Source organism: Thermobia domestica, chromosome 11, assembly GCF_964235325.1.
Source record: "Thermobia domestica chromosome 11, izTheDome1.hap1.1, whole genome shotgun sequence".
NCBI lineage: Eukaryota > Metazoa > Arthropoda > Insecta > Zygentoma > Lepismatidae > Thermobia > Thermobia domestica.
The window spans coordinates 41,946,355-41,963,486 of NC_137464.1; the positions used below are offsets into that span (position 1 = coordinate 41,946,355).

At 36.1% G+C, this 17,132-nt stretch overlaps 2 protein-coding genes across 2 annotated transcripts; both read right to left on the reverse strand.

Moving 5' to 3' along the window:
- Positions 1 to 10,339: 10,339 nt before the first annotated feature.
- On the reverse strand, positions 10,340 to 12,028 carry LOC145665124 (uncharacterized). Its single transcript, XM_081732400.1, has 2 exons — positions 11,845 to 12,028; positions 10,340 to 11,583 (listed from the first exon to the last, which is right to left on the reverse strand). The coding sequence occupies exons 1-2, from the start codon at positions 12,026 to 12,028 to the stop codon at positions 10,340 to 10,342; spliced, it is 1,428 nt and encodes a 475-aa protein (XP_081588526.1).
- Positions 12,029 to 12,436: 408 nt separating this feature from the next.
- Positions 12,437 to 15,535, reverse strand: LOC145665125 (uncharacterized). The gene has a single exon (XM_081732401.1). It carries the CDS (start codon positions 15,533 to 15,535, stop codon positions 12,437 to 12,439), a length of 3,099 nt encoding a protein of 1,032 aa, XP_081588527.1.
- Between the last annotated feature and the right edge of the window lie 1,597 nt (positions 15,536 to 17,132).

Below are 17,132 nucleotides of genomic sequence, written 5' to 3' on the forward strand. Positions count from 1 at the left end.
CTCATCTGGAAACCCCACCTACAGAAAATCCGATCGCAGGCCACAAATCGTTTAAACCTCCTTCGGCGACTAGTTGGCACCAGTTGGGGTTTACATACTGAAACCGTAATAAAGACTTATAAGGTTTAAATCCAACCAGCCCTCACATATGGTCATATATGCTGGATCTCTACTCCCGACGCACTGTATCATAGACTTGCAATATCCGAACGACATGCTCTTCGGCTTGCCTATCGCATAAAACTACCAACACAGACTACCGACCTTTATCGCCGTATTAACTTTCCCACCATCTTACAACACTTAGAAACACTTCGCACAAAATACATCACAAAAGTCATCGCCGAAGGTAATTCGCTCTTCCTCGATACCTTTCACCAGGACATCGTTCATGATACCCTACCTCGTCATCAAGCCACACCTCTTCAACATCTTCTTACATTATACCATCATACCATAGACGACAATGACCCTCACAAGGCCGATTTCGCTATATACTGTCCATCTCATCTTAGTCCTTGCATTTATCTATCTCTGACCTAGTGCTTCATCAATGTTGTTAGCAGCGGGCTTCATGTGACTTCATCAGCCCTGCGATGCCCCAGGGCAGAAGATAACCATTCATTCGTCCATACTAACCATACTCTGTGTTTCTATGGCGTCCATCTGCACTTCACCTCATTTCTCATTCTATAACCACTGCCCGGACTACTTGATGCAATAGTGAATAATAATAAATTTAACCCATATAAATTGAGGCTTCCCTTAAGACTGATGCCTCCAAGGACATACTGAATATAAATGATGCCCACAAAAAATAATTGTTTTCAAAATCCCAATGCCCATCTACTAATAAAAGAATCCAAATATTTTCTATCCTCTTGCCGAAGAAAGGGCGTAACCCTTTGACCGGCTTAACCCTAAAAATCACAATATATAGTGTGGTTAATAAAAATGGAATTGTAGGTATCACTCTTAAATTTTAGTTTTTGCTTTACTAAAATTCTGTCTAAATGTAAAATAGATCATATTGTGCAGTAAAAAATTAAATAGTACCGGTAGCCGGCAAATTCTCATGAATGCAATAATTTTGAAAAAAAAAAGAAGCGAATTTTTGTGGCATTAACCCCATACACTGAAGTGACGAGTCTAGCTTGTCATGGCCTCCCGGTGCCAAATCGCACAATGACGACCTACACTCGTCACAGAATTTAAACTATTGTAGCATCACGTAGGGTTGCTATATTAATAAATCAGCAAATAATCTCTTTCTCGACCATCGAGCTCAGAATTTTATCTCCAACTTCCTTTGCCATATGAACATTAAAATTCATTTCTGCCTCACTTCCATTGCTATATTGTACAGCATAATGTCGCCAATACTGAAGTAGAAGGGATATTCTTTCGCAAACGTATTGTAAAATAATTAAAATATCTTTCTGATCGCTCTTCACTCTAGCAGATGTACTCTCCTTATGTTGATCACGTGTTTGATATTCCCGTCCTGTTAACTCTTGTAGGACGTAGTTAATTTCAGTGCATGCTGGCATAAACAAAATATAAAGTTGCCTTTGGAACTTCCCAATACTTCTACCTCGTGTTAATCCTGCTGTGATTTTGATTTTTCGCATTAGGTCTCTGGTTGTCTTGTAGCCAGGTCATTTCCTATATATATAGGTACACTGATTTCGTGTAGAGGTTGTGGCCATAGGCTGCAAATTAAGGAAGCATTTCTTTACAAGTACTCAAATGTAAATTCTAATCGCCTGTCCTTTCGGCTGTGATGATATCGATGATATCAACAAGATTCATGTACTGAATCCTGCTGCAAATGATATCAACAAGATTCATGTACTGAATCCCATAGATTGCTGGTACGACTTTAAGTTGCCACAGATGTTATTATGCCATTATCACCAAAGTATTCTTTCAATTTATTCTTCATACGCTTGTGATTGTAAGCCATATCAACACAGATGTGTTCCATCTGTTTTACCAAGTCAGACACTGTAATTTGCTCATCATCTTTTTAAAGCAGATGACCTGTAACTTGAAGAAAAGCTTCCATTCTTTCTTTATCTTGTGGTACCCTTGTGTTTCACATTTAGATCTACCATGGGATAATGGAAGATTCTTCATAGTTCTGAAATTTACATTACAGCTTTGATGATATATAGCATCTGAGGCAGGTAAATTATAGACAGAAAGTAATCGGGATAATACCTACTCGCCCCAAGAATCCTGTCTTCTAACGGCAACTGCCTTACTTTCTCTTAGTCTGCCATTCTCACTAGATACACATCGTAAACTCTCTTCTTGTCCTCAGAGAATTTAGCTGGTTCTTCACAAATAATAATAATAATAGCGAAATTTAAAGGTTTGTCCTTCTGAGCTGCGCGTAACGGTAGAATTAACGAATGATCTTTCTGTAATCTCTTCACGCCTTGTCAAGTCGCGCTTAATAACATTTACGTTACAATATTCACAACGGCAAGTGACATGATCTACACTTCCGATCGTTGTCACCAAGTCATCACCTCGCTGTTAACCAAGTCTATTTACACTCAAACTACATTTTGTCCGCAAACATACAGTTGCTCTACCATCATTCAGAGGTCCATTAAGTACGACACATTTCTCCATTGTACTAATTTGAAGAAAACACTTTTATGCTCTACGTGTTCTTACGATATCACCTGAAAAGACATGTATAAAGTATTTCAGTACAAGTAAAACTAGTAATGTACATATAACCACTGCACAACACATTTAATCTGCACTGCAATCAGAAAAAGATAATTTCTGCACCTGCAAGGCAAAAGAAGATAAGTAAAAAAAATCTCATATTTTTTTTTATTTGACAATTTGAAATATATGGTTTGACTCTATGCGCTGTAAAGAAAAATAACACTCGTAGGATATAAATAAGGGAGGTATAAGCATGCTCTCGTTTTGAATAACTCAGTATCATTCAAAGATCTACACAGTGAAAGGGAACAAGTCGACTTATTCCCTTTTGCCAAATGCATTTCTATCTGAAACGATACCAAAATTCTAGTGAACTATCGTAATTGAAAAGAAGAGGATACCTCTTTTCCCGCGTCGTTCCGGATGCTACAAGAAATTTTCAGAAGAGGAACTCGAGACCATTTTTCAAGACTTTTGGAAGCTCGGAGACCACAATTTACAAACTCAGTTTATTGGCAATCTAATATCCATATCAGAAAAACAAAGCTCAAGACCTCGAAAAGAAAATCCAGGAAATTGTAATGTGACTTGCAAATATTTTTTAACTCACCCTGGTGGCAATAAAGTTCAAGTGTTCAAAGGTTGCTTCAGTAAAACCTTTTTCATTGGGATCAAGTACTTGAATGTTGTTGTAAACAAAAAGAAGAAATCAGCATCAGGAATATTATCTACCGATATAAGAGGTTCCACTACTCCATCGAATAAAATATCTGAGGGCAGTTTATTGTTTCTTCGTGAACATTTTAACAAACTACCTGCGTGTGAGTCGCATTATGGACGACAAAGAAGTAGCAAGAAATACCTACCTAGCTATTTAAACAAGCAAATTATATATGAAATGTACAAATCTGATCGTCCTGAAAGCACCTGTGACGTACACATTTTATGGCAATTTTATGCGTAAAGAATTTCCATTTTTTTCAATAAAAAGACCAAGAATTGATAAGTGTAATGTTTGTGACACACTTAACGTGAAACTAAAATAATGTTCCTCAAGTGAGACTGACGATATTCAAAGGCAGCTATCTGATCATTAACTTAAAGCTGAATATACTTGACATGAAGAGGAGTGACAAGGAGAAGTGCAAGAGAAGTGGAGGAAAATCTGTTGTCCTTACATTCGATTTACAGCAATGCTTACCGACGCCAAATTTACATACAAGTGTGTCATTTTACAAAAGACTTTTATGTACATACAATTTAACTGTTCATTCACTTAATGATGATAAAGCAACTTGTTACATGTGGCACGAAGGTATAGGAGGACGAGGGTCCAATCAGATTGCATCGTGTATGTTTGAGTATATAATGAATTTGCCTGAGTCAGTGAAACACCTTACTATGTATTCTGAAACATGTGGTGACCAGAATAGAAATATCAATTTTGTGGCAATTTATACCTTCGCTCTCAAACAAATAAAACCTTACAGGGAATAGATCATAACATTTTGCAGCCTGGACATACTCATTTAGAGTGCGATGCTGATCATGCCCGAATTGAGAGATCTAAAAAGAGTTCTAATATTCAAATTCGTGTCCCACAGGAATACTATATGATGGTTAGAATGGCTCGAGGAAAGAGACTATTCACAGCTGTGGAAATGAATACCACAAAATTTCTTTCATTCTCAGATCTGTAAAGTCATCGCTTGTCCACAGACATCACAACGCATTAGGAGATAAAGTAAAATGGCTCGAAATAAGATGGCTGCAATACGAGAGAGAATTTGGTGTATTCTACTACAAAACAGGTCTTCGAGATGATGATACATTTCTCACAATGGATCTTCGTCGACGAGGAAGCACTGGCGAAAATGCAACGGTCTGTCCAACCTACTCAGGACCTAATCCAATAAATCCAGGAAAGAAGAAAGATCTGTCTTTGTTACCCCTAATAGATCCAATATATCATGGATTCTACACATCTTTGGTGTCGTCTTCAACTGTAAGATTCACAAAACCTGACATTATTCAGTCAGAATAAGACGAAGAGGAACTGTAAGTGATTGAAATGGACTTGTATTATCTAAAAATGTAAAGATTCAGAGTTAGAATAGTTTCTTTTCAAGTAAATCTGCTATATCATGTTTCAAAGTTACTTAAAATGCTAATTTTGTTCATGTAAAAATAAGTGCAATTTTATAAAAAAAGAAAAAAAAACATTGTCACAATAGATGTAGAAAGCTTAACAAATAAAGGAAACTGAAGTTAAAACTTAAAAATGTATAAAAATCCCATAATTTGTACAGCGGGGGACACTTCTAAATGGTACAGCCATATGGAGATTTACGGCTAAGGTGTACCATTTAGAAGTGTCCCCCGCTGTACAACAGGTTATATTCTCACGGTGACTTATACCATCCCATCTCCCTTAGTAAGTAATAACTAAAAAAAATGGAAAAAGGTAATGAGTCTTATTTTTTAATTATTGTAGAAGAATGTTACTGTAAGTATAAGAAAAAAAAACGTATCTGCAGCATTGTATAAGACCAAGTATGTTACTCTATAACTTTTACATTTATATCATTAGCATAAAACGACTGAACTTTTAAAAATATATTTAAACTTCTCTCCTGTAAGGTAGTGATTTTGACTCATTCCGTTTCGCCTTGCAGGTGTAGATTTTGTATAATTAAAAGTCACAACCTAACAGAAAACCAGTATATTCAACTTAAAAATTATTTGTGTTATAAAATTATCTAAAAAATATTTCAATTAATGATAATAATGATTTTCAAACTAAAGCAGCACCTATGTTTCTATGGAAGTTCTAAAAACAACAAAGTTTCTTAAACATACCTGCGCCGCCACTATTTATAACCTGTGGATCCACAACTCACAAATAATTTGCTTTATAACTTTAGAAATATGAGCCCAATTTTAATAATTTGGGTATCAAAATGAAGTTTAAAGAAGAACGAACAAAAGTTAAGCAGAGCACTTTCACTCTAAAGTCAATTTTCTCGAAATAAAATGAAATATCTATATATATGTAATTTATATGAAGTTGTGCTGGCCGCCATATTAAAAGTGTCCATTTTGAGGGTGTTTCCCTACTTAGATTCTTCTATACTTTTTGTATGTCCAATAAGAACGTAAAATAAAATAATTGGCGTTGGTTTCATTTCTTTTGCAATTAATGCTAGGTTAAAAAGTATTTTTACTGGCCTAAAATGTTTCATAATGACAAAAAAATTAAACAAAATGTTACAGTTTTACGACCCATGATTATGCCTTACAGACTAAGGGAGGTGATGATAATGCGCGAAATTGTGGAACGAAGAAAGTGAGAGGGAAGGGAAGATTACGAAAAAAAAAACATGTCATGGTAGTTGTCCACCATAGTGCCCAATTGGGACAAGCTGAGATGAAACCAGGGACCCCACGCACCAAAAGCGTGCTCTCTGATACTGACCTACTATGGCATTTCAGGATGATCGGGCAACACCAGAAAATGTTAGTCGTATTATTGGGAGTAAATCAGGAACCTAAGCTAAGTAATTCAATAAATTAAAAAAAAAAAAAAAAACTTGAGCAACCTATTTCTTGTTTGATTCTTACTTGCAGCCGCAGACTTCCCATTTCGATCCTTCAGGATGAGAAAGATCCCACCCCAGAAAAAGAATTCAGTACATAACCAATTTGTTAAATTTTTATAGAGGGTTCAAAGGCGCTACTGGGGAGTAAGCTTTGTTTTCAATATGACAGGCGCGCACCCAGAATTTTTTGTTGGGTGGTTCCAAGCTTCGGGAATGTCTAATACTACGTCTATGTAGTATTGAACAAAAATTATTATGCACCAGTAAAGACGACAAGTAATTATAAAATACCTCCAGTTATATTTTCAGAAAAAAAAAGTAATAGAGCTAGATCGTCTTTATAAGAGTAAGCGTACAGATGAAGTGTAATATAAAATTTTTATGCCACATCAATCATTTCCCTGTTAAACAAGTATAAATTTTTTTATTGAGAAAAAGTACAAATGTATATTGAGTTATGAAATTTTAAGGGCACCCCGGTTATGTTGATACATTATTTAATCTAAATATGTAACTTTTTTTAAACAAATTTTGTTTATAATTAACATTAGCTCGTAGTTCACATAGACGAAAGAAGAAGAAGAAACTGCCAACACGGAGTGAAATACTTTGTTTTCTTTTTACTATAAGTAGTTGCTGTTCTTGATTAAAATCACAAAATTAAACGAAATTGAAATTTATCTCTGCAAGCTAAGAGAAGAAGGTTTACATTATACTGCAAATTTTGAAGTTTTACTACATTAAGAGCCGCTATCGGAAACAAGGATTAAATAATTGCGTAATTTATTATTTTCTAGGAATTCAGAAATGAATATTCCGATACACGGAAAACATCAAATGGCAGATAATTGTTTTTTTTTTGTTTGTTTATACGATGCAATTGTAATATCAGGTCCTTCTCGTCCTGACCTAGGCGGCTGCTCAGGGCGGAAACATTTAGGGGCGGAATGACAGGCATTATTATTATTTTTTTTTTACTTGCAGTTTATCAACATTAGACAAAACGTATATGCGCTAGCGCCCTACACATTTAGGAAGAGAACGTTAGTGAAAAGTGGGATCATCCAAGATCGATTACTGCTCAATTATATAGAGTGGGGGGACATCGATCTTGCCATAGAACGTTTCCGTGTTCTCACTGTTTATTCTAGAACTAAAGAAGATCTGCATCGACTGAATATTCAGACTCCAGATGCTAGCAGAAACATCAATGACCTAAAGTTTCTACAGAAGGTAGTCAATAGAAACTTCTGTTCTGAATCCGTACTTCAAGAATTACCCGTGTAGCATTAAATACCCACCTTTCCCGCACTATACTGTCGATTGTTCAAAAGTCCTTTTTCATAGAGCACAAATTTATACACTCAAATAACAACTGATGTGGACATTTTTTAAGCCACTCAGCTTTTACAAATAATTACGCAAATTCAAAATAAATAAAGATGAATTAATAAACTTCATCTTTGCTTTCTGTCTCCTTTTTTATTATTTTTATTTTTTTCTGTTGTTAATACATGTTTGTTATTTTCCCTGTGTAAATGGAACTCGTTATGCTGTATCTTGGTATCTATTGAAATAAATAAATGAAATTAAAAGTAGACCCGACAGTCCCGATGAAAGAGTTTGCAAGTATGAAAACAAGGAAAGTACTGTTAAGGTAATGCTGTTGCTCAATTCATCTCAAACAGTGAGTGAGAGACTTTTGCAAATAATAAGTGTACTATCCCAACATCAGGAACTTTATGTTGTTTTTTTTTACACTGGTGCTAATCGAACTGTTTTTTCTATGATATTTGTTGAATGTAGATAAAGCTACTCTAATCAAATATTATATGTAAGTATGAACTTTCTATTACTACTTTAGATTAGACTAATTATTAACGTATAAATTGTTCAGAACGCAAAGTTGTTTATAGTGTAACTCTTATCTTTCGATTTCCTTAAACAAGCAAAAGTTAAATTTTTGGACACATTGTAATCACTAATCATGTTTCCTATGGAATCTTTTTAGAAAGAATTACAATCATCCTTTGTTTTATATTTACATTGAACAACGACATGGTTTACATTACAATAAAACTTTAATTTCCTGTTGTCGTGTGGTCGTATTAGTAAAATTTCTTTCCAAATATCACAGCAATAAAAATGTTTTGTAAATAATTGGCTTACAGATTACTTATCAATACCATAGAGGGAAGCATTGGGAGTATGTTTTACTTTATTTAATGCTTAAACAAATGGTAACAATGATATGATGTGGTGAAAATATTAGAGTTTCGGGTAGGAGATTTTAGGGGCGGGGACATGTTTTCGCCTAGGGTTTGTATGTTTTTTACTTCACCGTGGAAGTAACCGAAACCTCAGACACTCTATGTAATTGATTACTTGTGGTTTGTCTGAAGACATAGCGTCATTCAAAATCCTTCGACATGTGACGCAACACCTTCCGGACAGTGTCGGAAGTTTTGTTTCCCTTTCTTATGACTTGAGTGGAAGAATACTCTTTTTCGTGTCTGTTCATGTTAATACTTGCTAATTACATATCAATTACTGTTGTCAGGGCCGCGGGTTGATCAGTGATAGAACACCCACTTTTATTACGTGGTGTCTCTGGTTCGGCCCCACCCCAAGACAAGTGAGCTTCGTGGTGGGCAATCACAACATGCGTGAGTTCTCTCAGGGATCTCTAGTTTCCTTCAATGTCCTTCAATTTCAACATTTTATTCGCCATCTCTCTCGGAATATAATCGTGAGACGTTAAACTAAACCGAGACATGAATCACTGTAGCACTTTTGATAATATTGACACGTTATTTACCCCATAGTACCTTATTCGTGGGAAGGGATTTTTTATGTGGTGCGAATTCCCCCACTTTTCCATCATTCTTCAACCAGCTTTTAATACGTTTAGAAACATGTCTTGATTTTGTTTTTAAAATTGACACACTTACAGTCTTGCACACTTACAACTCAACCGTATAAATTGCTATAACCTAAATGTTCAACATGCATAAATGTTCAACATAGCTAGGAAAGCCTTCTGTATATTGAACCAGTTGATAGCTTAGTCTGTTTCTGTGTTTATAACTCAAGTGATTTTGACACGTAAAAGAGAAAGTATCAAGAGGGTTGATAAACTGGAGAGACAGCGAAAGAGAAAGAGACAGAACTGAAGAGGGATGTGTTGTCTGACGAAACGGGATGAGGGTTGGAGATGACGCCACTTTGGTTCTGTATTAAGTTAATTACTTCTCTCATTAACGTCATTGGGAAAATTAGTGTTATCCTTAATACTAGAATAGATTTGAAAGCAACTCGAATAGATTACAGGTTCTTGTTGTCTCTCTTTCTTTGTGAATGAAACTAGAAGAAAAGGGGACAGAGATGAGGGTAGAGAAGAAATATAGAAGTAAACAAAGCTATAACTACTCTCAGAAGAAGCGATGTATAAATGCATTTCCGTATTTGTCAACTATTATTTGTAACACTTCGTTGAATAAAAGTAAAGTGACAGGAAAAATTAAACAACTAAGAAATTATATTGTTTTTGCGTTCAAGAAAAGAATAAAAGAATATCAAATATTTCTTACACATATGAAGCATTATACGTGACATAATATTTACAGGTAGTACATATAATTCATTGTTAGAAATATGTGCGGCGACACTATTATGAGTAAATGTGTCACTTTTACGAGTGTTTGTGTTATTGTTATGAGAATGTGTGTCACAATTAAGAGTGTTTTGTCTTTTGATGAATAAATGTTCACAAAACAACTTAATTGTGATAAATGAATAAATGTTTATTTGCACTAACTACACAACAACTGAAACACTTACAACTTACTGTTATATTGTCGTTTTTCTACGAATTCCGGAGGACCGTCTTGTATGGATCTCTTGGTGCTCAACTTGCTGACACTCACACACACACACACATACTGTTTTTAAAAACAAAAGAGAAACGTTATGCAAATATAATAACAATGATACAAACTCACAATAAAAGTCTCTACATTCTCCCCTCTCTTGATTGAACCAAGTCAATCAACTTACACACAATCCACATGATCATTTTTTGGTAAAGGTACAATTTTAGTAATTGGTCTCTTAACAGTCCCTGTCTTACACTTTACACTCACTACTCTCACTAGTCCATCTTTTCCCGGAAACACTTGCTGAATGACACCTAATTTCCATGACAATGGAGGAGAATTGTCTTCTTTGATTAGAACCACATCTCCAATAGAAATATTAGGTTGTTTTGTTGTCCATTTTCTTCTCTGCTGGAGTTCATGTAGATAATCCTGAGACCATCTTTTCCAAAAATGCTGCTTCATCTTCTGAAGGTGATTCCATCTTGATAATCGGTTGGTCGGAATGTCCACTAGATCTGGTTCAGGAATGCTCATCAAAGGTTCACCAATAAGGAAATGTCCTGGTGACAAAAATGAAGGATCATCGGGATCATTGGATAGAACGGTGATTGGTCTTGAATTCAAACAGGCTTCTATTTGTGTTATGACTGTGTTGAGTTCTTCAAATGTCAAAATCGTGCAACCTACTATTCTTCTTAAATGAAACTTAAATGACTTCACTGCACTTTCCCAAATGCCTGCAAAATGACTTGCTCTGGGTGGAATGAAATGCCATGTAAATCCTTCTTGCACTGCAACATCTTGAATTGAGTTTTGAAATTGTTGTGAACTGAGTAGTTGTTGAAGCTCCTTAAGTTCTCGCTGAGCTCCAATGAAATTGGTTCCGTTGTCACTATAGATGTTCGAAAATTTGCCTCTTCTTGATACAAATCTTCGAAGAGCTGCTAAAAATGCTTGGCTACTCAAATCACTCACTAACTCCATATGAATCGCTTTGGTTGCTAAGCACACGAATATTGCAACATACGCCTTTGTCACTTTACGAGATCTAGTTCCTTGCTTAATCATTAGGGGACCGGCGAAATCCACCCCTACGTGAATAAAAGCTCGAGCTGGCTGTACTCGTGCTGATGGTAATTGACCCATGAGTTGTTCTGAGGCTGACGCTTTCAATTTAAAACAAACTAGACACTGATGAATGATAGATCGAACGACTTGTTTAGCTCGTGGGATCCAATATTTTTGCCTCAATGATGAAATCAATAACTGCGGTCCAGCATGTAACAATCTTCTATGTTCCGCTTCAATTATCAATTTGGTGAGATGCTCTTTAGGTGGTAAGATGATCTGATGTCGGCTATCATACGGTAAGTCGGAGTTTTTTAGCCGTCCTCCCACTCGTAGCAACTGTTCATTATCTATAAATGGATACAAAGATTTAAGTTCACTTTGGGATGAAACTTGGCCTGACGAAGCTAAGTCCTTGAATTCTTGCGAATAACTAACTTGTTGGATTAGCTTAATGCATTGTTGTAAAGTATCACTAATTTCAGTAGTGGAAATAGTTCCTACTTTCTTCTCGTTGTGATTTTTACAATTGTAAATAAAACGACGACACAAACAAATAACTCGCAATAGTTTCCACAATGATGAAAATTTTTCCAGAAAGCTTATGTCACCTTCATAACTGACTAAAGATATGCTCGTTACTTTCCTTTCTTCTGGAACATCTTCGTCTACCACTTCTGATTGTTCGGGCCATGCAGATGATTCAAGCCATGCGGGTCCATGCCACCAAATATCTGCTTCCTTCAGCTGTTTCGGATCCATTCCCCGTGTAATAATGTCGGCTGGATTGTCCATTGACGACACATGATGCCACTGGTTGACTGATGTGATCTCCTGTATCTCTGCAACCCTGTTTGCCACGAACTCCTTCCATCTGGCAGCTGGAGATGATATCCATGCAAGCACTATTTTTGAATCGGTCCAGAAGTAAGTACTATTCACTGAAATGTTTAATATCGGATTTTATGATACAACCTGCTCAAAAGTAATGCCGCACAAAGTTCAAGTCTTGGTAACGTTACCTTTTTAATAGGAGCTATTCTCGATTTAGAACCCAAAAGTTTAACAGTAGTTTTGCCTGAAATGTCTACAGTTTTAACATATATGCAACAGCCGTACGCAAGTTGACTGCTGTCAGCAAACCCATGTATCTCGACATGAACATAATTCTTCAATACTACACATCTATCAACTTGTATTTCGTTAACACTTGGAAGATGATGACACAGGTCTAACTTGCTGATAGAGTTCTGATGGTATTTGATCATCCCAATTGATCTTATGGATCCACATTTGTTGTAAGAAAATCTTGAATGGAGTAACTACAGGGCTTATAAGTCCTAAAGGATCAAATATTTTTGCTATGGTCGAAGTCACTTGACGTTTGGTTGGTATGTTGGTCGTGAGACATTCTCTAACTGACTTGTTGGTGATGAGAAGCTTATCTGATGCAGGATTCCACGATAAACCCAATGTTGAAACACCTGACTCGGACTCAAATTCAAACGGTAAGTGAATTTCCCTATGTTCTTCTGGCACTGCTTCCAACAATGCTGGCTCGTTCGAACACCATTTTCTTAAAATAAACCCACTGCTTTGCAATAATTGAATAAGTTCTTTCTGAAGCTTTAACGCCTGTTCAACATTATGGCATCCTGAGCTTACATCATCCATATAAAAATCACGTTCCAATACTGTTGCTGCTCGAGGATATTTACTTCTTTCTTCTTCCGCTAACTTTCGAAGACATGCCGTCGCCAAATATGGGGATGATGTTTCACCATATGTGACCCGCTGCAACTCATAAATCTTGACTGGTTCCACTGATGAATATCTCCACAGAATTCTTTGAAGTCCAATGTCATCTTCATGAACTTTAATCATTCGATACATTGACTGAATATCCGCCGTAAAAGCAATAGGAAAGGTTCGAAATCTCGTGACAATTGAATGTAAATCTTGCTGGATTGTTGGTCCTGTCATAAGTATGTCGTTTAATGAAACCCCCGTTGAAGTCTTTGCAGAAGCGTCGAAAACCACTCTTAGTTTTGTTGTGGTACTGGATGGTTTCAATACTGCATGATGTGGCAGATAACATTTCATACCATTATCTTCATGTTCTTCTTTCACTGGTTTCATATGATCTAATTCTTCATATTCCCTCATAAAGTTACAGTACTGCTCGTTAATTTCTGGATACTGCTGCAACCGTCTTTCTAGCTGGTAAAATCTACGAAGAGCTAAATTATATGATTCTCCTAATGGTTTATGATTTGGCTTAATTGGCAGACGTACAACGAATCGACCACTTTTATCTCTGGTAGTGTTTTCCTCAAAGTGTCGTTCACATTGCCTTTCTTCTTGAGTCATGACTGTTGAATGTATAGTTTCGAGCTCCCAAAATGCCTGTAACTGTCTATCAAGGTTACTTTCTTGCACAAAAAATGACACTTGTGGTATACTAGAATCTCTTGTTGTAGGAACTTTACCCGCCAAAATGTACCCAAATTCAGTCTCTTGTACTACTGGATAATTCCCTGGTCTAGTCAGTTTATGTGATCGCAAAATGTCCAAAAACACTTCCGCGCCTAACAAAATGTCAATAGTATCTGGTTGGTGAAAATTAGGATCTGCATACACTATGTCTGTCGGCAAGTTCCAATCAGTATGATCTATTGGCCTACTTGGAATGTTATCTGTTATTTTGAGCAAAACTAAACAGTTTACATCAATTGCAAATTCACGAATTCTTGATTCTATATGTACATCTACACAATGCTTTGTTTCACTAATCACACTATTAATACCTTGAATTGGAACTCGGTGTTTATTTTTAGGTAGACGCAACCTTTGAACTAAATCTTCAGTCACAAAATTACTTTGACTGGCAGAATCTAATAATACTCTACATGGATGTAATTTACCATTTGCATCTCGTACATTTACTATAGCAGTAGATAACATAACAGTAACATTTGGTTTTCCCTTGAAAATGCAATAAGAACCTTGTGTTATATTTTCCCTATTCGTATTAGAATGACTCGAAAAATTTCTTGATTGTGAATTAGCAACACTGGATTTCTCATCTGCTTTTGACATTACATCATAATGCAGCAAGGTATTATGCCTTTTGGAACAGCGTTTACAGCCACCTGATCTGCACGTCTTTACTTTACATTCTTTTTTGAGACAGTTGAAACACAATAAATTATCTCGAACATAGTCTTGTCTTTCTTTTGCTTCAGCGTTTAAAAATGCAGGACATTTAAACAGCTGATGTATTAGGTTTTGTTTACAAAAGTTACAGAAAGACTGAGTTGTTGTCACGTATGATTTGGTTGTTTTTTCTTTTTGTTTTGGTTCAGCACTCTGTCTATTTTTATCGCCCCTTGACCTTGACACTACTTCCTGCGATGGTGTATTTTTTATAGTTTCAAATGCTTGACACCTACGTTCCAAGAAAGCAAAGAACTCTGATAAGGGAGGGAAAGAATGATCTGTGATTTGTAACTCCCACGCACGCCTAGTGTTATTGTCTAATTGAGAAACGAAATGTTGAACTAACAAAACCTCTTCTAGTGGTGTCTGCAAATCTAAAGCTCGTAATGCATTCAAGTTACTAGTAGCTGTATTAATAAATTCTCTTAATTCTGATGTAGTTTCCTTTGTGATACATTTAATATGTAACAAATTACGGACATGAGTAGCTGCAATCAAACGCTTATTTTCATACCTGTCTTTCAATAATTGCCATGCAATTTTATAATTAGCTTCTGTAACTTGCAGATTCGCTATTAAATCATACGCCTCCCCCCTCAATGCACTCCTTAGGTAATGGAACTTTTGCAACACTGACACGTTATCGTTATTATGAATCATAACTTTAAAATTGTCTGAAAATGAAAGCCAATTTTCGTATCGTCCTTCAAATGATGGCAATTCAACACGAGGCAATTTTAGTTGATCATTTGACACCTGATTCTCATTTTTCGAGGAATTGTTTGAATGAGATTCCTGGCTACGTTGAATAATAAAATCCTCTAATTGCGCTAATACATCATAGTAACTGGTTTCAAACTCCTCTCTACATGCATCGTCCTCTACTTGTTCGTAATTTATTTCTAACTGTGATTGTACTTCATCGAATTTTTTATACAACTCAATCATTGCAGTCTTACGTACTTTCACCTGACTAATTGTAGTTGTTGAATTAATATTACTTACGTAGTTTTGAATTCTTGTCAGCTGACTTTTGCACACACCACGTTGTTTCACTAACTTGCTTCTTTCTGAGTCCTCCATCTTGAAAAATATTGTAAGTCCACACTAACTAATAAACACAAGTCCACACTGATGAACGTGTTCTCACTTATGTCTATTCACATAAGTTCCAGAAGAATTAATAAACGTCACTGCACACACGAACAAAACTAAACAGAGAGCAATGTAACGATTGTTCACATACACATTCACAGTTTGTATCAAACGCTAGTTCACTGTGATCCGGTCGGAGCTGACCAATGTTTTGTCTTTTGATGAATAAATGTTCACAAAACAACTTAATTGTGATAAATGAATAAATGTTTATTTGCACTAACTACACAACAACTGAAACACTTACAACTTACTGTTATATTGTCGTTTTTCTACGAATTCCGGAGGACCGTCTTGTATGGATCTCTTGGTGCTCAACTTGCTGACACTCACACACACACACACATACTGTTTTTAAAAACAAAAGAGAAACGTTATGCAAATATAATAACAATGATACAAACTCACAATAAAAGTCTCTACAAAGAGTATGTGCCATTGCTAGGAGAATGTGTATTTTAGCAGATTGTGTGTCATTATTAGGAGTATGTGAGTAATTGTGTCACAGGAGTATGTGTCATTATTAGGAGAGTGTGTGTCATTATTAAGAATATGTGTGTCACTATTAAGAGCATGTGAGCCCAATTATGAGAATGTGTGATTGTAATGAGTATATGTGTCACTATTAAGAGTATGCATGTCACTGTTAATGGTTTGTGTGCTACTATTAGGAGAATGTGTTACTATTGAAGTATCTGTGTCACAGGAGTGTGTGTCATTATTAGGAGAATGTGTATCACCATTAAGAGTACGTGTGTCATTGTTAGGAGAATGCGTATTTTTAGCAAATTGTGTGTCATTACTAGGAGTATGTGAGTAATTGTGTCACAGGAGTATGTGTCATTATTAGGAGAATGTGTATCATTATTAAGAACATGTGTGTCACTATTAAGAGCATGTGAGCCCAATTATGAGAATGTGTGATTGTAATGAGTATATGTGTCACTATTAAGAGTATGTATGTCACTGTTAATGGTTTGTGTGCTACTATTAGGAGAATGTGTTACTATTTAAGTATCTGTGCCACAGGAGTGTGTGTCATTATTAGGAGAATGTATATCACCTTTTAGGAGTGAAATGAAATCGTTGAGTTTTACGTCCCACGGTTACGCCGGTTAGGCTAAAGAAGACGGTGATGATGAGTAATGAATGAAATGGTGGAATGAAGAAAGTGGGAGGAAACGGGAAAACCCCGAGGAAACCCACGCACACTGTGTTTGTCCACCACAAAATTCACTTGGCGGGAACTGGGGTCGAACCCGGGACCCCTAGCACCAGAGGTGAACGCTCTACCACTGAGCCACCGCGGCCCTACACTTTTAATAGTGTTTGTGCCATTCTTATGTATATATGTGTCACTATTAAGAGTATATGTGTCACTGTTAGTGGTATGTATACCACTATTAGGAGAATGTGTTACTAGAAGAGTATTTGTGTCACAGGAGTATGTGTCATTATCAGGAGAATGTGTGTCATTATTAAGAGTGTGTGTGTCACTATTAGGAGTATGTGTACAACTATTACG